Source organism: Sceloporus occidentalis, unplaced genomic scaffold (assembly GCF_023333645.1).
Source record: "Sceloporus occidentalis isolate IW3139 unplaced genomic scaffold, rSceOcc1.0.p SCAF_3, whole genome shotgun sequence".
NCBI lineage: Eukaryota > Metazoa > Chordata > Lepidosauria > Squamata > Phrynosomatidae > Sceloporus > Sceloporus occidentalis.
In genome coordinates this window covers 41,858,928-41,884,330 of record NW_028316983.1, presented here as the reverse complement: position 1 = coordinate 41,884,330, position 25,403 = coordinate 41,858,928, and the positions used below count along the sequence as shown (strand labels likewise).

General features: G+C 40.8%; 1 protein-coding gene across 2 annotated transcripts in view; it reads left to right on the top strand.

Annotated features, from left to right (window-relative positions):
• LOC149315804 (microtubule cross-linking factor 2-like) overlaps positions 1-25,403 on the top strand; it is a 115,822-nt gene that overhangs the window by 16,910 nt on the left and 73,509 nt on the right. For both annotated transcript variants that reach the window (XM_089514128.1, XM_089514129.1), the window contains exon 2: positions 16,936-17,160. In XM_089514128.1, coding sequence (XP_089370254.1) covers positions 16,936-17,160 — 225 coding nt within the window. The remainder of the gene's footprint in view (positions 1-16,935; positions 17,161-25,403) is intronic.

Genomic DNA, 25,403 nt, shown 5'->3' with positions numbered 1-25,403 from the left:
CTTACTGCTGGATTATATGCTTAAAGTGTCTTTTGAATGGCAGATACTGGCCTAAATCTAACTACTAGACCCACGTAAAGTAAATCTGTCAAACCAGTGGGATTCACATAAGTGTTGATGTACAATTCAGCAGTTGATTCAGTGGGTCCGCTCTGTTGGGACTTGGCAACTGGATTTAGAAGAATATGTTGCAAAGCATCTGCAATTAATAAGAATTGGCAACCCATTGGCATTTATATTGAATCAGGACAGACTATGGCAATCAGAGTTTTGAATCTGGATTTAGTAATGCTTAGATTAGGCTCACTGAAATGAATCAGAGACAGATTGACTATCTTAAATTGTAAGTATGACTGAGTCATCTGGTTAACTGAAATGGAAGTCAGAGAAGATTTTTTACCAATGAGTAATTGGTGGAGGGGAGGGGCTGATGTAGTTTCAGTATGCACTACGCAAATGGGGGGGGGGGGGGGAGGTACTGGTATGCCTCTATTTTCTTTTGTAAAATTTGAAGAAGATATGTGATGTTTGTTCTCACAGCCCAGTGCATTGGTTTAACCAGAAGTCACATTAATACTGTTGGAGCCCATTTTTACACTGGTCACTGCAGTGCTGCTAGCACCATCATCTATAAGACAGGATCACTTTCTTTTTGGTGCTACCAAAGCCTTGAATGAACAAAGGCTCTTTTGAGTGGAAATTCACTGTCTCCTGCTCTAGTTTGTATTTTTGAGGGTTGACAATATTTAGGGGTAAATAATCAATATTGCCCCCCTTTTGCTTTCTCTCCAACTTGGATAAGCTGCATTCTGGAAAATTAAATATTAGCACCATATCTTGATGTCAAATTAAACATTAATTATAAACTGCAAGAAACTAAAACTACATTGTATATATTGGAATTTAGATATATTAAAAATTGGCATTTGGAGCTTTTACAAGAGAAATAGCACTTCATAGGCTGACCATTACGGTTGTAGTTCCAAAGAGGATCCTAATTACCATTTACAAATACATAATAGCTTGCATATTTGGCACATAAGGCCATATGATTGATGCTCCTTAAGAACCAAGAAAGGTGCCTTGTCTTGTCATGTCATTGATCTCTCTAGCTCAATGTTGTCTACACCATCCTTTCTTAATCTGATGTTCTTCAGATGTGTTGGACTACAGCTCCCATCCTACGTCAACATGGCCAAGCACCAATCCCATTTGCCATCCTGGCTAGGGATGATGGGAGATATAGTCTGCTGCAACTGGAGGATTCTAAAATAGGAAACAATAAGGTTGGCCTACATGGATTAACAGTTGCTCTTCAGAGTTTCAGGTAAAGACTGAATCTGAGACCCTTTGAATGAAAAAGCATGTGCTTTGCAACTGAGTCATATTTACCTGCCTTTGTGTTTGTTTATTGGTCACAAAATTGCTTTCCATTAGCTTCTGTTTAGGAAGAAGTCTGACTTTTGGGATTACATTAATCCACTTAGTCTGGAGATCCTGATATCGCTGCACCCATCTGGAGCCCCATTCTAGGACTCCCCTTTGGAAATCTTTTCTTATTTTGTCAGGGTAAATTATAGTACTGTTTCTTCTGTCAGTCTGTGGCTTGGAGTTAATTGAAAACTGCTGCTTTTGTTCCTTTTAATCTCAAAGGAACTGTTCCCTTGTTGTTCCCTGTTGTCAATTTCCATGTTACTGTGAGAGATCATAAGGATACCAGTTCAGCTCTTAGTGTTTTAGGGTCAGATCAATGGCATATTTCAACTTCTGTGTTTTTTAGAATGTGGCCTCTTTGAAATATGACACATTTTTAAAAAACAATATAATACTTTTCAGCTGTTTTACTGATCTAATTAACCATGTATAATTTTCACAGACATTGGCCTGTTACAGACTGCCAAAATAAAGCTGCTTCGGGTCTCTTTGGAGGTATGCTGTTTAAATGATGCATGGGTCCTAAGAGTCCGGAGGTTGCAACAAAGCCACACTCCATTCCTAAGGACTGGAGTGCAGCTTTGGTGCAGCTTACGGATTCTTAGGATGCATGCATCATTTAAACAGCATACCTCCAAAGAGACCCGACGCAGCTTTATTTTGGCAGTCTGTAACAGGCCATTGTGGACCTAAAAAAGACAGCTTCAGTATGAATCTATTTTCAGATTAAGGAGAAAAATAACAAGCATTTTAACCAGAGGATGGAAGTTAGCCCATATCACTTTTCCTACTGTATTATGGTCTTGTCCTGACCTTGAGTGGGAAACCATGGGGCGCATGAGGGCTTCTGAGTTGTAAGGATATCAGAGACTACCAGTAAGTGCAAAGTCAGTCTCCTGGACTTCAGGCAGTTATAGGCTAACAACTTCTTCCTTCAATGCCTGAGGCTCAGTTGAGCCTTTATGTACTTACTCCTTCTGGGCCGGATTTACCACCCCAGGCTCTTGTTGTTTTTGTTTTCATTGTTGCAATTGTTATGTGCCCTCAATGCATTTCTGTCTTATGGTGGCCCTAAGGCAAACTATCATGGGGTTTTCTTGCCAGATTTGTTCAGAGGGGGTTTACCATTGCCTTCCCCTGAGGCTGAGAGCATCTGACTTGCCCAAGGTCACCCAGTGAGTTTCATGGCCAAGCAGGAAATTGAACCTTGGACTCCAGAGTCATAGTTCAACACTCAATCCACTACACCACTCTGGCTCTACTCCCATCTTAAAGCAGGGGTGGGCAACTGCAGTAAGAACAGGACCTACCGTATTTTCCGGCGTATAAGATGACTTTTGAACCCTTTTAAATCTTGTGAAAAGTTGGGGGTCGTCTTACATGCCACGTATAAGGAGGCCGGGGGACAGCTGCGCGGGCCGGCGCGCGCCTGCCCAATGCCGGCCTTCTGAGGCCTCAGAGGAGGCCGGAGGGCAGCTCTGCGGGCCGGTGTGCGCCTGCCCAGTGCCGGCCTTCCAGCGCCTTGGAGGCCCGCTGGCGCCGCACGGCCTACTCCTTCCTTCCCCGGCCTCCACAGAGGCCGGAATAGAGCAGCGCAACCCGGCGCATGCACCTGGCCTGCTCCGTGGCCTGGCGCGATTGCTACCGTCCTCCTTCTGCCTTCCAGGGGTAGTCTTGTACGGTGAGTATATAGCAAAGTCTATATTTTTGTTTGAATAGTTGGGGGGTCGTCTTATATGCCCCGTCGCCTTATATACCGGAAAATACGGTAATTTTCTCCCTTTGGGACCCTCCAGGGCTGCACACAATGATAAAAATCCCAAACACCTCCAGAAGCCATATCCCTCTAATTGTGTACAAGTCTGCTTTTGACTTTTAGTGCTAAGCAGCCTAGACTGACCCTGAAATCTATGTCTGGAGGCTTTTTTTGGGCCTGAAAAGGGCAGTGCAGGGAGTGGAGGAGTATTGGCACCACAGGGTCCATATCTGGAGTGTTGCTAAGGGTCAGAATCTTGACAATTAGAGGAAATTCTTATCATGTGCTGGTTTATTTTTTAATGTACTGCCTTATTAACTATTGCTCTTAAATAGCTTCCTTGGTGGTTGTAGTATTGTTTACCTGTATTGATTAATGCGATGATGCTGTTCCATTCAGGTCTTACTGGTGGGCCTCCCACAGGATCTGGTTGACCTTTGTTGGGCTATATGGGCCTATGATCTAATTTAGCATGGATTTTTTTTGCATTCTTAACAAAGTTGTTGCATGCATACTGGCCACTGTTAATTAATCAGTTATTCCAGTCCTATGGATAGCTGTACAGTTTGTCCTGACCCAATTCCTCTCCGTCCTTTCCCCTTCAGTATCTAGTGCAAATGTCATTTATTATGGTCCATTTATTTGTGAAAAAGCAAATGGACTATTCGTGTGTAACAGATCTGCCGATGGGAATTATAGGAAGCTGGGGTTGTAGACAGGTTGATGGATTTATTTTTGACATTTTGGAACACACCCTGATCCCCAGTCAATTTAATGCTGCTAGGAGGTTAATTCCTCCCAGTGTGTCCTCCTAATGACCCCTTTGGGAGCACATGCCAGGGCAGAACAAACCTTGCTTTACAAAGAAGTCTGGGTGGATCTTCTGTGTACAGCTATTTCAGATTCTTATGTAGCAGACTAACATTGCCTGCGGCAGTAGAATATAATGTGTTAAATACCTATAGGAGGGTGCACACACATACATAGCTTTTAATATTTACAAAACCAATATGCCAGCTTCTGCTTGAGCCCTCGTTGAAAGAAGGAAGACTTGATATAAATATTTCTCAAATGACTAGCCAGCAGTGGTTAAGAGCACTAAGGTTCTTGAATAACTTTTCTGCTCTCTGGGAGTTATGGTGGGGAGTATTCCATAATCCCATTTGTGCATTAAGTCTAAGATGCTAAAAATAAAGGAGGGTCAATATTCAGTTATTTTGGAGATTTGGGGAGATATTCTTTGTGGTTGGGAGCCATAGCTCAGCATTAGGGCACAAGCTGTTCAGATACAAAGCCCGAAATACAGTATAGTCAGTTGAAAGGACTTAAATTGAGAAGTTTCAAGTCCGTATTAGGACAATACCTTTTTAAGGCCATCTCAAAAAAAAAACTAACCTAGTTTGATTTCTACTGACCTTAAAAAACTTCACAACTAGAAGCTCCATCCTGCTTTGTCAATACTAGAACTATGTTACGTCTGATTTCTTCCTACCAAAGAACTTCCAGGTTTTGCCTAAGGAAAAAATAATTTCAAGAAACACCTGGATTTTATATTTTCAAAAATTGTTTGTCTGTTCATCCCAGCAGTCTAGAAACAGTTCCAGGTGCAAAATGAAATGATTACAGCCCCAGGTCGAGCTCAAATTAAATGTCTGCAACCTCCTCCCACGCCCCATGTTAAGATCCTTACCTATAATAAAATCAACCTTTTCCTTCCTTCTCTTTTCTACATTTTTAAACATCTACCTGATGACATTATCTTAAGATCTTAGCATCTTGCAAAGGAGCAAAAGAAGTGTTCACACGTATGTGGGAGGCAGGGCTTGACCAGGTCCTCAGGCCAGTTGGTCACAATCTCTTCACTGTGGTAAGAAGTAGTGTATTACTTTTTCAGCTACAGTAATTACATCTGAGGGAGTAGACTCAAATCTATAAAAGCTCATGCTACCAGCTTCTTTCTTTCAGTTAGCCTTGAGATCCCTTTGCATATTGTAATTACAGTATTCTGAAATATATGTTATCAACAAATAAATTACAGTTTATTTTACAGTTTCTTTTATTGACAAACTTGTGTCTTTGTTATTTGGTTTTAAATCATTTGCTGATGCATTTCCTTTTGTAGGGTAAGGACACAAGTGGCTGTGTCCTACTTGTCAGAACTGGTCTGGCTTTTGCATCTCTGTTTCCCTACTCAGGCTGAACTCCAGCAATAATACTACAGTGGACCCTTGTTATACGCTGGGGTTTGGTTCCAAGATCCTCTGTGGATAACAAAGTCCGTGGATACTCAAGTCCCATTGAATATAATGGCATAGCAAAATAGTGTCCCTTATAAATAATGGAAAATCAAGGTTCAATATTTAAAATTTATACTTTTTTTGAACATTTTCAAACTGTGGATGCTTGAAACCATGTATAAAAAATCCGTGTATAAGAAGGGCTGACTGGTGTTTGTTCCCTTTTTTGTTGTTTGTTGCAGCTGGTAGAGCAGAGTTGTTCCACCCCACACTCCTCTTTTCTTTATAGAAAGAAGCACCCGAGTGCAGTGCTTTGATGCTGACACTGGTAGGGTGATGGATTGAATTGCTCTGGTCCTCTTCCCTTTTTACAGTTCCAGCCTCTGCTTCGATATATGTATCTTCATAAATGGTGCTTTTCAGAGAAGGCTAAGTGTGGTTATTATATAGCTTTTAATTACAGTTTCTATTGAAACTTGATCAGTATGGCTCATGCAGGGCCTTTTTTCTGAAGAAAGCACAGAGCAGTAACAGTGAGATCTGGCCGATGCAAGTTTTATTTTTAAAAGTATAGCTTGTTTCTGAAGTCTTTTCTGACAATGGACACATCTTAAGCTGTGCTTGGACTAGACCTTAGAAAGTCTACTTTTTTGCACTACTGTTCTTAGAATTCACCAGCCAGGTGACAGTTCCCATGCTGTGTGAGGGATTCTGGGAGCTGTAGTCTAAAAATTAGCTTTTCAAAGCTTGGTTTGGACACCTCCCCCCCATGCATTCTGGTGTATTCTTTTCATTTCAAATAGGTGTATCTGCTGGATGCTCTGCACATGAATACACACTAAGGGCATGTCTGCATGGGCCAAATGAAACGGTTCACTCCACCTTCACAGTGATCTGTCTTTATAATGCAGGTTCAAATCCCCGATTTGAGTGTGGACTTCTTCACTGTGTAAGGCCAGTTCTGCACCGAATCCTCCCTTATACCCCTGTTAAATTGGTTTAAAATAACTCACTTGTTGCTCTGGATTTTACAGAAAAATCTGGAGTGCTCTCTAGCAAGGTTGGACTGCTGTTTATGCATGTGTCCTACTGTATTGTCCACTTCCTCTGCTGCTAACATGAGTTGCTCCCTAAGGTCACAAGGAATTGTTAGCCATGTAATCGAGTTCAGAGGCTCCTGCCTGCAGTGCCACCACTGGGCAACATAGTGGGATGCATGTTTAGACAGCTGCCAATGATGCTATGGAATGTGGAGGTAACAGGGAATCCGGGGCAGCTCTGGGGCCATAATACTCAGGGAGCAGCCTGAGTGCTATGGTGGTAATGTGATTTCAATGCTGTCAGAATTCAGTGGTCTTTAGCTTTGATGGGAAAGGCAACCCTCCCCCTCTTTTAAAATACTTTTTATTGTTAGTTCATGAAACCTTGAAGGCTATTTCTAGTGCTTCTCTATCACTGGTATTAGGAGGAAGTAGTTTTGTTAGGAAGAGTCCAGGTAGAGCAGCAGCCTTCTGAAATGTAGCTACCGCCACATGGAGAAGCTGCCTACCTGCCCCATATCATATGGTATTAAACCTAGAAAGAGAACTGGGACTTGCAAAGTTGCATGAGGGCCAATCTGAGACCTAGGCCCACTTAACAAGGAGTCTTGTGCCACTGAACTGGGACGATCCTAGCATTTTGCAGTACACCTGACTGTCAGTATTCCTCTGCCAGGCCGTGGATCCCATCCAGTGCCTGATGCTGCTGATATTCCCAGTTGGGGCTTCCAATTGGACAGTTGCCCATTTCACTTTTCATTTTGTGTTGGCCTGATAGGTTTACAGCCCAGAAATTTATTAAGAAACATCAGTGTTTTAATAGATTAAATTTGGACTTGTAATTGATTTTTGAGTTTTAATAAAGGAAAAAATCTACTACAGTCAAGAAGTTGTCCTCAATGTCAAAAAGCTTCTTCAGGATTTAAATTTGCAGTATCTTGTATCTATGTATCCGTGTTGTGTTTCTTTTCTTCTTTGTAATTGGTCAACATTTCTGCAGATGTGGCTGAATCTGTAGTGTCATTGTATAAAACCCAAAGCTAGTGCTTGTCGCCTACAAATAAAAACAATGATTGCTTTCTCACAGAGCAATCTAGTTTTTACCCTTAAACTTCAAATTATTTTACAAGTCCTTGAAATAGTTTTGCAGTCTGCCATGTTTACATTTGAAAAATGTGTAAAGTGAGCAGAAAGTACTGTTTAGGAAGACTGCTTCACAGTTAACCCTTTTAGGAGTTGTAATAATAAATAATTTCCTATACTAATTCAATGTTAGTCTGTAGAATCAGTGTGTAGAGAGGTCTTGTAGCACCTTTGAAACTAACTGAAAGAAAGAAGTTGGCAACATGAGCTTTCATAGATTTCAGTCTACTTCCTACATCTGAAGAAATAGACAAGTCTACGAAAGCTCATGCTGCCAATTTCTTCCTTTCAGCTAGTCTCAAAGGTGCTACAAGATCTCTCTACGTAGCTATACTGTTGTATACCTCAGTTAACTAAGTCTCTGACAAAAGAGTTTTTTCCCCCCAAAGTGTTTTTACACCTGCTGCAGCCCCACATTTTCCTTTGTGTCTTCTATCTAGCTGCATGGGAGAATGGTGAAGCAAGGCTGCAGGAACCCAGTCTTGTATCACAGCAATAGGTCTGCAGTAAGCAATGCAAAATAGGTTGAGAAAGAATGGAATTCTGCTGTTGCTGATCCTACTGTAGCTGTGTGTGTTTACATATAACAGGCAAGGTAAACAAGTGCTACCTTGATCATGTGTGCAGGGAAAAACAAAAAGAAATGGGGAAATCAGATAGCCTCACCAACTATCCTAATATGTTGGGTGTGTATGTGAACCCATAGATCTGTAAGTTTTCTTGCAAAAATGGAAATCGAGGAGGCTATTGAAGTTACCCTGGAGCACATTTTGGAAGAAGCTTTCAAGTTAATGTCTAGAAGATTCAGAATGTTTTTGTTGATGTATTCAAGGCTTACCTGACCTGATTGTTTCATGGGCATATTGTTTAGTTTTAGTTAAAGTGTTTGCTGGAATATGTTGACTTGCTCTTTTGTTTTGTGGTGCAGGAACATCTTTCATGTTATTTCTGCCTCTATTACCAAATTTTCTGTTAAAGAAGTAATGCCCACAAATACATCTATTTTGTTAATTGGTTTAAGGCTGTATGCACCTTCAGCTCATTTGACGAAGTGAAGGATATAAATATAACTAATAAATATAACTTTTAAAATCCCCTACTTTATAGCAATAATTGATCCAATAATTGTCTAAATGACAAATGAAGAAAGAGATCAATTTCTTAATGATCTCTTGTTGCGATAGTTAATTATTAAAATCTTAGTCACACTTCAACTAGCCTATTGCATCTAAAGCTGATTACTAGTATCTATTAAAAAGTTATCTAATTTAAGTCACAAACCTTAAATTTCAGTCCATATTGGCTTCTGTAAGAATCTTGCTAATCCATGATTTTCACCTACTCATGCTGATAAAGCTAGACATGAATGTGAACTGACAAATGCAAAATTCAGATTTTGGTATAACAATGCGGTATGTATCCTGCACACAGTGAGACGTGACTGATTCAGCACATTGTGAAATGGTTGGGACATAACATGGGCAAAATGGTTGGGACATAACATGGGCATGATGTAGTGAGACAGTAAGTAGTGTAATCAAGTCCTGCAGCTGACCTGCTTACAGTGTGGTTTCAGTGTGTGTGAGTAGATATGTTTTAAAAAAGGTTAATTTCTCTTGCATGGGTTCACACCTTAAATTACACACATTGCTGCCATTAGGAAGGTTTGTGAGAGATCTTGCTATTTTCTCAGATCAGACGAGGGCCACACGAGGAGATGGCACTGTGTTTCACAGAAAACTGAATCCTCTGATGCCCTTGGAGATGATGCCTCATTTCATCATCCAATTTGACATGTTGACTGGGAGGCAGATTTGCAAAGCCATTGTTTGTGTACTCTCTTTGCTCAATGGGAAGGCTCCTAATGGGTGCCTTTCTGTGATTGGCTTTCTGCTGTGGATTGTAAGCAGATAAGTCACTGATCCGTAAAGGACTAGAGGGGATTTATCTACCTGCTCCCACCCTCCAAATTCAAATGAACAAAAGCCTCCCAGAGGGAGCAGGGTATGTGTCCAGCCAGCAGAGGAAGTGACTTAGGAAGCTCAGCTTTCTTGCAGGAAGCTTTTGCCAGTGAAACTGAGAGCAACAGATGGCTTGAACACTGGGATACCTGTCGTATTCCCTGTATTACTAGTAATAGGCAAATCGGCTGGAGAGAGCACAAATGGGGGCTTTAAAAATCTTCCCTTGGGTTACACTGCAGCTTCCCGCAAGTGCCATCTGGTGTTATTTGGTGATAACAGTATGTGGAAGTGATTCTGGCTTTTCATTTCTTTTTGTTTACATAAGCTGTCAATTTTGTTGCTCTGCCAACCAGTCTGCAGGCTCTGTAGGTCCAGGTTACCTGATTGCATCAGTACTACCATGTACTGCTGTAATCTGAAACAGAGCAAGATATAGTAAGCTCAACTGTTGGGTTACTGCTGATGGAGTATATTGCACCACACTTTTGAATTAGAAAACAAGTGTAGCTTAGTTGATATTATCTAATAGTAACAATATTTGTGCGTGGGAAACCATGTTCCCTATGAGTAGGTGTACAGTGGACCCTTGTTATACGCTGGGGTTTGGTTCCAAGATCCTCCATGCATAACAAAATCCTTGTATGCTCAAGTCCCATTAAATATAATGGTATAGCAAAATGGTGTCCCTTATTTAAAAAATGGAAAATCAAGGTTTGATATTTGAAATTTATACTTTTTTTGAACATTTTCAAACTGTGTATGCTTGAATCCGTGTATAAAAAATCTGTGTATAAGAAGGACCGAGTGTATTTATATATCAACTTCAGCTACTTTTTGAAAGTCCAACTCCAGGTCTTTGCTCTCTGTCCTGCTCCATAGATATAAGATCACATCCTTGAAGTTGATATTGATATAAAAGAAAAAAATATTTCTTGTTTAATTGTAAGTATCCGAACATTCCCTGATATATTTATCAATCCAGCTATACTCAGCCCTTTTTAGCCACAGATTTTTTTTATCCATGGATTCAAGCATCCACCATTTGAAAATATTCACAAAAGTATAAATTCCAAATATCAAACCTTGATTTTCCATTTTATATAAGGGATACCATTTTGCTATGTCATTATATTTAATGGGACTTGAGCATCCACAGATTTTGTTATCCACGGGGGATCCTGGACCACAAGGGCCATCCAGTCCAACCTCCTGCCATGCAGGAATACAAAATCAAAACACTCCCAACAAATGGCTTCTCTTCTGTGCCTACCCTACTTTTTCTGGTTTAGCTGTTTCTGCCACCTAACGTCACAGGAAGGAGAATTCCATCTCCACTGAATTCCTCTTTATCTCTCTGTAAAATATTTATAGAAGACTATCTGCCTCAAACAACCTTCACTCCAGGCTGTTTGTGTTCTGTGAGTTCCCTTCTGATATAATCTTTATTCTTCCAGACTGTGTCAGGCTTGTTTACCTTTCATTGACTCAGCCTAGTGAGGACAAGTAATGTGTTGGTCTTTGAGCTGTTTGAAAACTGTCAGCTCTTCCTATAGGAAGGCAATGAGTTTAATTTTTTGTAAATGCAAACCACTGGACTGACCGAAGGAGTGTATGCTTTGATGCTTAGTGGCACTTCATATTTTGGGGGTCTATTTTGGTAGTTCTTTCCAATGTCCAGTCTTGTGGCCTTTCCATGAGGCTGAGTATAATGGCAGATTGGAGACAGCAAAGTGTGAAATATAGATTTCAATCATGGGCACAATCCATGAGGATTGTTTTTCACTTGCCTCACTGAAATGGAGTGGAAACAGTTCTGCTCTTACGCAATTCTTGTATATTTCAAAGACATTTACTCAGAACTTCCTGGTGGAATATGACACATGTTAATTAGCAGGAGGTTCGGTACCATTTAGACTTTCTTTCTTAGATGGCCCTGCCCCAGTGCCAAATCAGTTTTGACTGTTTGTTATACCATATTATACAGAGAAAAGTGCAGGTCTCTAAGAGAGTTAGTAATATTTTGGGTGGTATTGTATGTAGAATCTTGGGTACCAAAATCCCATCTTGGGCTAGTGTGAAGGCTACTGAAGGTCAAACTATACCATGAGGCATTTAGTGTGGAAGAATGGAAAGCAGTTCAGATTGGTCTGGTTTGAAGAAAAGTCAAGACTTTTTCAACAACGTGGCCTCTGGCACATTCATGAAGAAGGTTTTTTAGTTCTGGCCAGCATGATGTTCTGGTTTGAATTTTGGATTAGGACACCAGGAGACAAGGGTTTGAATCCCGGCTCAGCCATGGAAACTCAGTGATTTTCTGCACACACTCTTAACCTTAGATAAAGGGAATTACAGATCGCACTCTGAACAAATCTTTGCGTCACCATAAGTTGGAAATTACTTGAAGGCACTCAAGAATAGCAACAGTCTACACCAATATGTGAAGACATATCAGTTATGTCCATTTTAATAGAAATGAGTGCACTAATGATTGGAGTGAGGGGGTTGGTGATGAAACAAACAACAGACTGAATTAACTCAGTAGGAATTGGCTCACAGATATGGCAATGTGAACAGAGCCCATAAAAACATAGACAGAATTTCCTGACAACTTGAAGAATGGGTAGATGTTAAACCATCCAATGGCTGCTCTCGGTTAAAGGTTGCTAAAGATGATTTAAAGTGGTATAAACTGACCTGAAAGATATGAGCCAAAGGATTTGGGGATATCCCACTGTTGTAAAGGGCTTGGATAATAAGACAGCCTTGGTGAGCTAGGGTTCCGGGCCTTATTGCTACACAGAACATATTTACCACTAAATGGAGATGGGAGCAAAACCACTACTGGAAGACCACATTGTGATTAAGCACATCATACTCATCACCATCTATGATGTGGCTGGTTGACCAGTATGCTTACCTGAATCTAGGTTAAAAGAAGTCATAGTACCAGAGACTGAAGCACTTTTTAATATGATTTTACTAGCAACTAACTTGCTTTAATGATTAAGATGCTTCCCTGTCTTTTACAGTGCTGTTTTTGTTTCTCTGTTCACTCTCCCATTCCACAACACTTGGAAAGACTCCCTTGATATCTTGGCATGTGCCTATTTTCTTTGCCTCACTGAATTTGTTTATATAATTAATTGGGCAAGTATCGTTGGGTTTCCATGAGTCAGAAAATACTACTTTGTTGCAGTCAATATCTTGACAATGGAAATATGGCTACTGCACAAAGATGTCATCTCTTAGTACTAAATGCATTTATGTTGTATGCTATTGCTTTTCCTATCATCACTGGTGACTCTTGCTCTGAATCAAGATAGTGAATGTATTTCAACTTGTTTCCATGACTTGGCAGGGTGTGTTGACTGATAATTATATTGCTCCATTGCTTGAGCTGTTGTCAGTGATGCACAGGTTTCTTCTATGTCTTTTAGGTTCCCAGGGGGCTTTCAGCCATAATTTAAAACTGAGCAAGCTACCTTCTGCAAGCCCAGCTTGTGGTAATGGCTACTAACATAGTAGATTGTTTTGAAAAAAGGAGTAGGTGTGGAGGATACGTCTTATCAGTGGGTACTACTCATGAAAACTACAGACTACCTCCAGAGTCAGAAGCAGCATGCCACTGAATACCACTTTCTATGAAACAACTGTGGGAGAGGGCAGTTGCTTTTGTATCTTGATTGAGGACTTCCCACAAGCATATTGCTGGACTACAACTTCATCAGCTCTGACTAATCTAACCAGTGCTGAGGGTTAATAGAAGTTGTAGTCTAACAGTATCTGGAGGATTCCCAAATTACCCAACCCTGATGTAGGGCTTTGGCCTGATCCATAGACTAAAATAATGGCATGTTTTCCAGTGAGTTGGATTGGCACTGGCAGGCTACTCATATGATTTCAGAGTTTATATATAGGATACCTTCCCCCACCGGTTTTTCTCTATACAACACTTCAATCCTGGAGGCTACATTGGATGTGAGCAGTGGGCAAGCATATACGCACATGCTAGGTACAGTGTTTTCCTGACTTAGCCCCATTCTGGAAAAAAGTGGATAAGGTCCCTTCACTTTTGTGGGCTACATACAAAATAGCCAGGTGCTACTGAGAGGCCACTGATCTAGAGGTTGTGCATGTATGCTGTGAATGTGGGGGGACTGCAGGTGTTAATGTCACCCATAAGCTATTTGCCAGAAGCCATGTTCAGCAGTTGCTTTCTTCAGCACATGAGTTAGGGAGTGCCTAGCCTTTCCTCCTCCATCATTGCTTTCTCTTAGGGTTGGCAGGGAAAAAGTTTAAAAAAATTAACAACCATTTTTTTGCATCAGTGTGTAAAAGAAGCAACTGACACTGAACAACTGCCAATAAACTGTTAAAGCAAAATGTTTGAATTCATAACAGTCATTGTTCCAACAAGATAGTGGGAAAACAGTAATAATAGCAAGACTTTTTAAAAACATGAATAATCAATTCAAAGATCCAGGAGATGTTTTTTTTAAAAAAAAGTAATGTGGTTTCAGCCAAATTCAAACCAATGTGGTTTAAACCAGCCAACACTGCTTTTTTTTACATGGAAAGGGATATGCCTGCAAAGAAATTCTTATTCTCGTGGAGGATATTTACCAGAGCAGGAACCCCAATTTTCCAAGATTCTTGCTTGCATTGAAGGTCTCCATGCAAACAGGAACCTCTCCCTTTCAGATGCACTGCTTTCCAAGTGTGGAAAGTGATAGGTGCTGGTGGCCAGAAGTGAAGATACTTCCCCACTACCTCTCAGGTAGATTCCAGATGGTGCAGCTGGGGGACGTGTGCTCCGATAAGAGGGCACTTACATCTGGTGTCCCTCAAGGAGCCATTCTGTCCCCCATGCTATTTAACATTTACATGAAACCGCTGGGAGAGATCATCTGGAGACACGGGGTGCGGTGTTATCAGTACGCTGATGACACCCAAATTTGTTTCTCTGTGTCTCCGACTGATGCAGTGACTAGGGATGGCATCTCTCCTCTAAATGCTTGCTTGGAGTCGGTAATGGGCTGGATGAGGGAGAACAGACTCAGTTTGAATCCAGAGAAAACAGAAGTACTGGTGATAGGTTCCCCGGCCCCAGGCGGTGAGTTTTGCCATCCTATCCTGAACGGGGTCACGCTCCCCTTGAAGGATTCGGTTTGCAGTCTGGGAGTGCTCCTGGACTCGTCGCTCCAGTTGTCATCTCAGGTGGATGCGGCAGTCAGGAGAGCTTGTTATCAGCTTCGGCTGATACGCCAGCTGCGCCCCTACCTTGACCGGAGGAACCTTGAAACTGTAGTACATGCTCTGGTAACCTCTCGATTGGATTTCTGCAATGCGCTCTACATGGGGCAACCCTTGTACCAAACTCTGAAGCTACAGCTAGTGCAAAATATGGCAGCGAGACTGGTCACTGGGAGTTCCAGATCAGATCATATTACACCAATCCTGAAAGATCTTCATTGGCTGCCTATGCGCTTCCGGGCTCAATACAAGGTGTTGGTTATAACCTATAAAGCCCTAAATGGCTTGGGCCCAGGGTACTTGGAGGACTGCCTCTCCCCATATAATCCGCCCCGCTCACTCAGGTCAGCAGCGAAGAATCTGCTAGAGGTCCCAACTGCATGTTACGCTAGGACCTCGCAACGGGCCTTTTCCATCTCGGCCCTAAGGTTGTGGAATAATCTTCCAGATGAGCTCTGCTCCACCACATCTTTAGAGACTTTTAAGAAGAACCTTAAGACCTTCTTCTTTTCTCAAGCCTTTCCCCCATGAGATGTTCTTTTATCACCCCCTCGGTCTGATGACCTTGTGATGTTTATGGATTCCCCCACTCAGCTGAACTTGTTGTTTTTATTGCTATTATGTCTGTTTTTAGATAATGTTGAATTGCTTTTATCCTGATGTATTTTTACTTAAATCTGTACGCCGCTTTGATCAAAATTGGAAAAGCGGGATATAAATAAAATTATTATTATTATTATTATTATTATTATTATTAAAGTAAGCAACATGAAAAATGACCAAATATAGCACAAATGTCATTCTGAATGTATAATGCGATGTGTAAGGAGATTTTTCTTAGTGTTGCATTTGAAACATTTGAACAGTGGCAGTCAGTACTTATACAGCAGCACTTTTCATAAGTTTATATAGTGATTCTTTTCTAGCAGAAAATCATTGATTTTGTGAATTTTATGGTCTTTAGCATGAATAATGCAGAGACAGAAGAAATACATAAATGGAAGTTAAGAATTAACGTTTATTTATGTATTTGTTGCAAGCTTTGTTGATAAGGATGACTATAAACAGGAAATAATAAATAATAAATACTATCTCTTTATCGATATAACAATAGTACATTTTAAAGCATAGTATTATAAATAATAATAAAAATGAAGAGATAATTTTACACCATTAGAATGTCACTTGTATGTTTAACAGATAGGTGGAGTGGACAGAAGTTGCAGGGCTGGGAGTCATCTTATCAGAAGTGCCAAATGCTCAAGGACTACAGATTTGTTTTTGTTTTTTTAAAGTTATTTAATGTTAAAAATAACTGCATATATATAAAACACATGGAAACTATTAAAATTAGCTTCATTAAATGGTATTCTTCTTCATTAAATTATAGCTATAATACTTATTATGCATTAAATTCCTCCCCACTTGTTATCAACAACCCACTCATATTCACATACAGACACACAACTAAAAGGAACCAAATGGACTGATATTGACTGTGATATTGATTACTTATTGACTAGTCTATTCATTTCCTTTCTCCATCCACCACAGTGCATTTAGTGTTTGGCAGCCAAATTTCAGCGGCCAGTGTTTATTAATTAAAATAAATCAATACATCCAAAAATCAATAAACCAGAGGGCTTCTAAAATGGGTTGAGTGTGTTTGTCTGTATGTGACCCATGGTCTGCTTCTTACCCAGCCCTCATCATAGGACTGAGTCTGGATCACATCCTAGGCATTGCATGTTGCACCACTTCAGAATTAATGCAATTTGATGCCTGTCATGTCTCCATCCTGTGGGATCCTGGGATTTGTAATTTTTTTTTTGTGGGACCAGAGTTCTCTGACAGATAAAGCTACAAATCCCACACTTCCATAGCATTGAACCATAACAATTAAAGTGGTATCAAACTGCATTAATTCTGCAGTGCAGATGCCTTTTAAGTAATTCAAATTCTTAAAATGTTTAATAAATACATACACATACAAACACTGCCCTTTTCTGCTATAGATTTATTTATTTATTTTTAATGAAGGAAGAATATTCTTAATGTGACAGCTCTGTGACAGTTGCCCTGACCATCCATTGTGTTGTCTTCCCCAGGATGAGATTGAAGAACTACGTGCTGAGATGCTGGAGATGAGAGACGTCTATATGGAGGAAGATGTCTACCAGCTGCAGGAGCTCCGGCAGCAACTGGATCAGGCCAGTAAGACCTGCCGCATCTTGCAGTATCGTCTCCGTAAGGCAGAGCGGCGCAGCCTCCGTGTAGCACAGACTGGCCAGGTGGATGGAGAGCTCATCCACAGCCTTGAACAAGATGTCAAGGTAAGTGGAGCTACAAGGGATTTTTTTCCTCCTCTGTCACAAGGAAGAAGACAATTTAATGGTTCAGAGAGATGTAAGGAGCCACCTTATATTATCTTAAATCATTGGCCCTTATGTCCTAGTACTTCTTGTTCCACTTCTTGGCATCTTTAAGGATGGAGGACTATTTCCATCTCTTCCACATGATACATAGGCCATGTCACTGGCATTTCCAAGAAAATGAAGTGATGTTTCTGTCACGTTTAGTAAGTTTAAAAGGTGATTTGGGCAGTTTTGGGCTGGGAACCATCAAAACACAATTTAGGGGCAAATGTACACCTTCTTTGAGGCAATTTTCAATCTTGAAAAGAATTTTACACCACTTTTTTCATAGAAATTTAGGGTTCAGAAGTGTGTGGTAGCCTGGGAAGCAAGGGTGTTGCAGGACGTATCCAGTGGTCATGTGGGGCCTATGGGTTATACAGTTGACATCCTTGCTATACAGCAAGGGTGGATAGCTGTTTGGGATTTTGAGAGCTCTGTTTGTTCCCAAGGAGAACAGTGCTCCCCCCCCCCCAATTTTTTAAAAAATGCCCCGAGTCATGCTCTAGGGGGCATGTAGAAGAATGTTGCCATTTTTTTGCTCCTTCCTGAGCTGTTACAGGCTTTGAAGAGGTCTTTTTCACAACAGGAAGTGACCCAGAGGTCCACAGAAGTCATTTGGAGGCAAAAAAAAACCCCTTTGATCCCCTACCAAGGGCTCTGGCAGGGGCCTTTACCCACTTAGAATCATTAAATCTTTGGACCTTCTCTATATAAAGCATAAGCTGTGCTAGTCCGTCATGCATTCCTTCTCTAAGATATTTGGTGTGGACCTAATATACCCTTTTGAAGGAGCGCTATGCGTAAATGTCTTGGTAAGAAATAAATTATGTCATATTAGTCTAAAGGAGAAGTGTGTTAGGATTCAGGCTAGCTGGATTCCAGAAAGAAACGCAAGACCTTTCACAAAACATAATCTACCTCTTTCTAGTCAAGATGATATCAAGTGAGTAAAGACAAATAAATGGAAATTATAGTCCTATTGAAATAGAGTTAAGGTATCTATGGCTCATTTTAGACGGGCACCCTAACCCTAGTACGTACCTAGTATGTACAAAATGGCGGCGCCCTATACACATGGGCACCGCCATTTTGACGTGGCGGACACTTAGCGTCCGTACGTCTCGGCATTCTTGTGACACCGCAAGGGCGCCATTGGTGCCTTGCGACGTCACAACGGCACCACAACAAGCCACTTTTTGCTGCTGCTTTTTGCTGTGCAGAGGAGCCGTGCAGTTTGTCCGCTGCGGCTCCTTCGCGCAGCAAACACGGGCGCCGGCAAACTGCCCTTTTGGGTGGTCTGTAAAGCGCCTATATTCCTTTTTGGTGACAGTGAGGAGTCTGAGTGCTCACTTATTTCCCAATTGTATGATTTTTGACCTGCAAATATTGAAACTGGCAGTGTCGTGCCAGATTCAACTTTCTAAAAGTGACTTGTTTCTGGCTATCATGATTGTGAAGGTAGACTTCGAATTGTGTGGGTAACTCTAAGGGTTGTGGAATATATAGGCCTGCCAATAATGGCCTACACCTCCCATCAGTTCTAACCAGCATATGCACTGGTGAGGTATGATAAGAGCTGCAGCTGAACAGCATGTGGACTCTGGAGGATCATACATTCTGTATCCTTGTGCTAAGTGAACTCTTGGAAGAGAAGAAGACAAGGAGAGGGAAAACAAGGACTTCTGTGCCTGGTATAATGTTTTGTTTCTCACTCTAACGAACAGAAGCCTGTTTTAAAAAAATACAAAAATTAAAAAGTATGTTATTAATTTGCATAAATGCCCTGAGATTGATCATTTCTTGGTGTAGAGTTTGAGTTTGTTTTATTAATTTTCTTTTGAACAGCCCCATTTAGGATTTTTCTGGTTCAAGCTTCTGTGTGAGAAATACTTGCTGTATTTGAAATGCTTTAAGGGAGTAGGCCTCCTTCAGCTCATTCCTGCTAAGTTTACTCTTGGATTTTGATCTGGCCAATCCTGGAGTTGCTAGGGATATGCTGTGTTTAAGTAGTGTTACATTGCATATCCGTTGGCTGGGGTTTAGAGCTATGCCTGCCCATTCTCTTTGGAGAAGAGATCTAATTACGGTATCCATAGAATCCTATTACCCTCCTCAACATCATTAGTCTGGTTAGTCTGAAAAAGAAGACCACCCAGAGGATTTCATAGCTGCAGGTGAATTTGAATATGATTTCCCCAAATGAGGCTTTCAGTTTGCAGCTTGAATTCTCTGCACACATGTTCTCACCCACAGGGAAAACTCTTTGTTCCTTTTTCCAGCAAGCAGCCTTTTTCCATTGCACAGCCTTCAGGCGCCTGTAAAATGTGCAGGGGCAGGAAAAGTGTTAGCTGTAAGAATATTCTTTCTTGTCAGCTCAGTTTACATTCATGTGGCCTATGCAGCTGACCAAAGAGGCTGAGCCCCACCCTTGAGCTGCCTGTGGGCCTTAGCTAGTTCACAATGATTGTAGAGGCCAGCTGAGTGTATATGCTGGTCTAGTGTGGCACTTTCTTGGCACTGCATACCAACACTGCTTGTTGGAGAATCCTGTCTCTTCTTGGCTGCTTGAAGGGCTTGCTGTGTTGCTGTGGTCTCTTGGCTACAACTTCTTGACTAATGGTATAGATATTCAGTTGAAGAGGGAGGCACAAACTGCCAGGGTAAAAAAGGACAGGAAAAAGAACTCTGTAATGTGTTTGGCATGTGTGTTGTGGCTGACATGGCTGGAATGAAAGAAGAAAGCAATGGGCAGATTAGAACTATGTTGAGAAGCAGATTGGGTTTTTAACAGCACTGTTATCTTTGGGGACTCTTTTTCTTATGATTACAAATACAAGATAACCTTAGTTTTAACTGCTTGAATATTCTCCAGGTGTGACTTTCATAAACATTCTGTGTAAATAGTGCCTTGACTGGCTTAATAATACTTACATAGTAGATTTAAAATCTGCTGTGCACACTTCTTAACCAATCCCTTGAGCCTGTAATTTCAGCAAGGAGGTGCCACTTCTTTTGAGGATTTGCATGATTCACCCAGTTGTGCATGTACTAGATCTGCTTGAAAGGAGACAGAAGTGACCTGCCTTATTTTGAGGAGTGGGATTATCATAACATGCCTTACTTTGTTTGGTCTCACAGTGAACAAAGGGAATACAGTTTCTTTGAGAGTATGTTGTGTGAGAATTTGTTCATTTCACATCTCTACTAACCTGACAACCCGAGACATGGAGCTTATTTTGTTAATCCACGTGAGCAAGCCTTTCAGTTGAATAGGTGAATCAGGTTCTGTGCATGGCCTACCTGCAACGTTCTGTTGCATGTGCATGGTTCTGTGCATGGCATTTTATCTAAAATGTAGTTGTATTCTGGATTCTAAATTTTAGCCAGCATGGCCGATTTTAGTGAAGGATGGTGGAACCTGTGCTTCAACATCTGGAGGGCCATATGTTCCCCATCCGTGATACGATGGAGGTAGACTTGTATAGAAAGTCAGCGCATGTGAAATATGCCATTTCTTGTACAAAATCAACTGTTAAGCAATTCCCATTTGCAAATATGTGATTTCTAGCCCATTCAAACAGTGTCCATTGTTACTGATAGTTCCCCGTGAGTGGCTTTTATTTGTAAATTGATGTGTAGCCATCCTCCATGATTATATTGGTCCCATCTCACTGAGAGTATGAGCATCAGTCTCTCCTGTTACACTGGTATGTCACTCTTCTCTAGCTACAAAATGCTTTTGCCTTGTTGCAGTGAGAAGTTTAGCATAACGTGAGGTTAAACCAAGCAGAAGTACAAAGAGATGAATCTTTTGCCTAGTGCCCCAGGCACCAAAAAGTGGCTGATCCTGGAAATGAAGCAAGCCACAAGTGACTGATGACAAGCTCCATCCAAGCCTCCAGCACTCTTTGCTCTATAATTAAGAGGATATGCTTGTATGTTTGCTTAAAAGTAAATATAGTTATTATCCACACCTGCTGGGATCCTATAAGATGTGTTCTCATTGTGACACTCACTAGGATGGGGCAGTAGAAATCTGTCTTCTTGTGCCCTTTCTATTTCCAGAGTGGCACCATAGTGTCTCTAAACTTCTTTTGTTGATTTAGAACTGTTTGATTGTGAAAACTATTAGATCTAGCTGTCATGGGATGGGAGAACTGGGGGTGGGGTTGTCTGTTGACCTTAATCAGGTCTGCTTTTCCATAGGAGTTTGTAGAGGAATGTAGGAAGTTGTCTTTAACGGAGTCAGACCATTGTTCCATATAGCCTAATACTATTGACGTTGACTGGCCACAGTATTTACAGGATTTCACACAGGAGTTTTTTCTGGTCCTATGCACAGATGCTACTGGGGGACGAGATGTTTTTGCTACCCTCAGCAAAGGAGAGGCCTACAAGGAGACCAGTCACTTTGGTGAAGAATTCTCTTTGCACATATTGATCACAGGCTGTACTGCCTGACTATTGTTAAGGCTTCTGTATCAGGCTGAGAGTTTCTGTCCCCATTTTTACACATAAGCCCCAGTATTTGTTTCTGTATCTCCTGAATATGTTGTGTGTCGTTTTCTTTGAGGATAGGAGAAAGGGTATTGCCCTAATGCTCTGTGGCATGTAGGAAGAATTTTAGCACCTTTTGTTCTGTGCCTCTTTTTTTATCAGAAGAGTGTTCAAAGCATTTGAACATATTTTATTAAAATGTGCAGGGTGTTATATGGGCTCAGACCATTCGTCTGTCTTGCCTATTGTGGTCTGTTTGGCTGGCAGCAACTTTCCGGTGTCCAAGTAGAGAGTTTTGCCTCATCACCTGCTGGCTGCTCGTTTTAACTGGACTAGAAGCATAGGCTGGATCCCTGTAAACAGGAAAATATTTAAGTACACTGTGTCCATACGTTTTACACTAGATGCTAAGAATTAAAAGATGTGGACTAATGCAGTGGTTAAGAATATGATCTAGGAGCCAGTTTCCTCTGGTTTTAATCTCATTTTCATCATGGTCCTAGTGAGTAATGCAGCTTGGAGATGCTGTTCTTTAGGAAAGCTGCCAGCTCTTAACTACATCCCCTATTTTCATCTATAATACAGAGATATAATTCTGGTCATGACCAAATGCATGTAAAACAGTTGAGCACAATTTGTGGTCTGTCATGATGATTACAGCCTTTCTGCTAATCAGGGGTTAAAGATACACTGAGTTTGGCTAAATGTTGAGCATTGGACATTGCTCGGGAATTTTCTGGCTACATAGCAGGTGTACAAAAGGATAGCCTTTTTGTTTTATATTTAACAGTAATGATGGCACATGCGTTTTCTTTAAATTGTGTAGATCTACTCCTGAATCTATTTTAATTATCCTTTTGTTTTCCCTCATATCACTTTTCAGGCTTCCTTTTATTAGTATGTAATTTATTTGAAACGATTTAATACACTGTGGGTTTGTGAACATATAGCCTGTGTTTCAGATGTTGCTCTTATGGTTTTTGTCATTGTCGCTATTGTAATTGTTGTCATCATCCCATCGTTTTTGGTATTTGGGACTTAAAGTGGCCTACAACATTTAAAATAAACAGCAAAAAATTCAGCTAATACAAATGTTAAAAAATGTAATTAAACTATCAATAAAATTAAAAATAGTTAAAAACCATAGACAATAAAAAACAAATAGACAGTAGAGCACATTATGCAAGATCTGTTTCCCTTTCTTCTCTTTATAAATGGAATCTCTGTGTATGCAGCTTCATTGTTACAACCATGATCACTGGCTAAGTAGCTTTTCTGTAGAGAACCTCTCCATTGAGATATGTTAGATTACAGCCCCCATGTTCCCCAGTTGTAAAGCCTGACCATAATGGCTGGGGATGATGGGATTTATGACCCAACACACTTGGAAGGCAGAGATTTTTTTTGAGGAGCTGCTGTAGAATATGCTGTGCAGTCCAGTTGCAGGTATGTTTATGCACCTTGAACTATATACATAGTATTGGATTTATTTTTTAATTGGAAAAAGTACAAAAAGTATAAAGAGACCATACAAATATAAATCATAAAATAAGAAAATGTATAAATGGTAAGGACATTACAAATATTAGAATATTTACAGAATTCTAGAACTGTGCTGGGTGATACAAAAGCACATTATCTTTCTGTTACACTACATCAAACTGAGATCATTGGCTTTATTATAAATGTTAGACGTTTTGTCAGTCAGAGTTTGTGATATGCAATCCAACTCTGATTCTATGATTCTATCTGTTGTAGCAGTACAGAAGCAGAAGCAGCACTGTGGATATGAAGTACAGCGGGGCCCACTGTATGGTGCTTACTGTGTTTCCTCAACCCCTTTGGAATTGTCCATACTGGCCATTGCGTGGATTGTTTGTCTTTGAGTTGGATGTGGTGTAATAGCTTCCATATGTTTGTCAGGCTGCATTTTTCTTCTCTTACCCTGAAGCCAGCAATAGCTGCCTCTTGATTGCATTAGCATTGACTGTGATCAAGTGATTCACTTGCAAGAACTGGAAATAACTGGAAGCTTTCCTCTTTATTTAATGGTGTTGCTAGAGCTTCAAGCTCATCTGATTCCATGTTAGTAGCTGTGGTGCTACTAGACTTTCTGCTAGTTCAATTTACAGTTTGCGTAGTCAGGATGCAACTGGGGATTTGTATAAATAATTGCAAAAGGTGAAGCACGGGCAACCTCTTCTCTACTATCAGTGGCACAGTGGGTCATTGCATGTTTTTTCCCATAATCCTCGGTAGCATCTTTACTTCAACCTGTTCTGCCCATCATAATTGCTTTGCTAATGTGATAGGTTCCAGCCCTTTGACTTTCACATCTGCTGTGGTGCAAAACCAGTGCCAGTGTATTGTTTCAGCTACAACACACTTGTGTACAATTATGAAGACCTCACTTTAGATTCTGAAATTAAAAATGTAAGGGCATTCTAACTTAGTAGATGTAGTGTCATGATAAGTGACAATTTTCCCCTGTTTGTGAAGATACAGGACTGTGCCTGTATAGTTCATGCACTATATTTATATGTGCTGTGTGTCTTCAAGTTGTTTCTGACTAGGGCGACCCTAAGGTGACCCTATCATGGGGTTTTCTTGGCAAGATTTTGTTCAGAGGAGGTTTGCCATTTCCTTCCTCAGAGTCTGAGAACATGTGACTAGCTCAAGGTCACCCAGTGGGGTTCATGGCCAAGCGGGAATACTGATTGGTTGCTGTTGTGTCAGTCACAGAGTCACTTTGACCCTTCAGCCAGTTAATCAGATGGAGGGGGGAACCCTGTAAAATAAATAAAGCAGCAAAAATGTTTTATCTAAAAAACTTGTAAGGTTCTTGCAAGAAGAAAAATCCAACAGTTTACATGGGGAAATGGAGCAAAAGAAATGGGAGTTGCCAATACAGAGGCTGTATTTGTGAGGAAAGAGCCATGATGGTGTAGTGGTTTGAGTGCTGGACTATGACTCTAGGGACTGGGGTTTGAATCCCTACTTGGCCATGGAAACCCATTGGGTGGCCTTAGTCACACTCTCTCAGGCTCAGAGGAAGGCAAAGACACATCTCCTCAGAGTAAATATTGCCAGGAAAACTCCAAGATAGTATGGCCTTACAGTTACCATAACTTTGGAAATGGCTTGAAGGCAACACAACATGTGTGAAGAGGGATGACAGCAGGGATCAGAAGGAAGGAAGGAAGCAGCACTTGCCATTTTAGTAGATTTGACTGTATGCAGCCTAAAGTGGTTTAAAGGCTCAGCGATGTTTCATTGACATTCCACTGTGTCTGTATATTTTAATGGCAGAATTCTACATTGTAAGCACACTGTTCAGGATCTTGAAAGTAAACACTGAGATTTTGCCATATGGTCCCTCCTTTCCCTCTTTACCTTCTGCCCACATGATAAAATGAAAGATCTTTGGGTTTTTTGTTTGTTTGTTTTTGAGATGAGGTGAGAAATAACTCCCCTTTTCCAGACTCCTTTTTTCCCCTTAGGATGTGATTAAGGAATACCTATAACCCTAGTTATCAAACAGAGCCATATTGTGAGCACATTATTGCTAAAGAGGACAAGCACTGACTGCCCTCAGGGGCTAAAATTCATTCCTTAGGATGGGCTGGAAAATGTTTTCGCTAATCGTTGTGGCATTACTTATA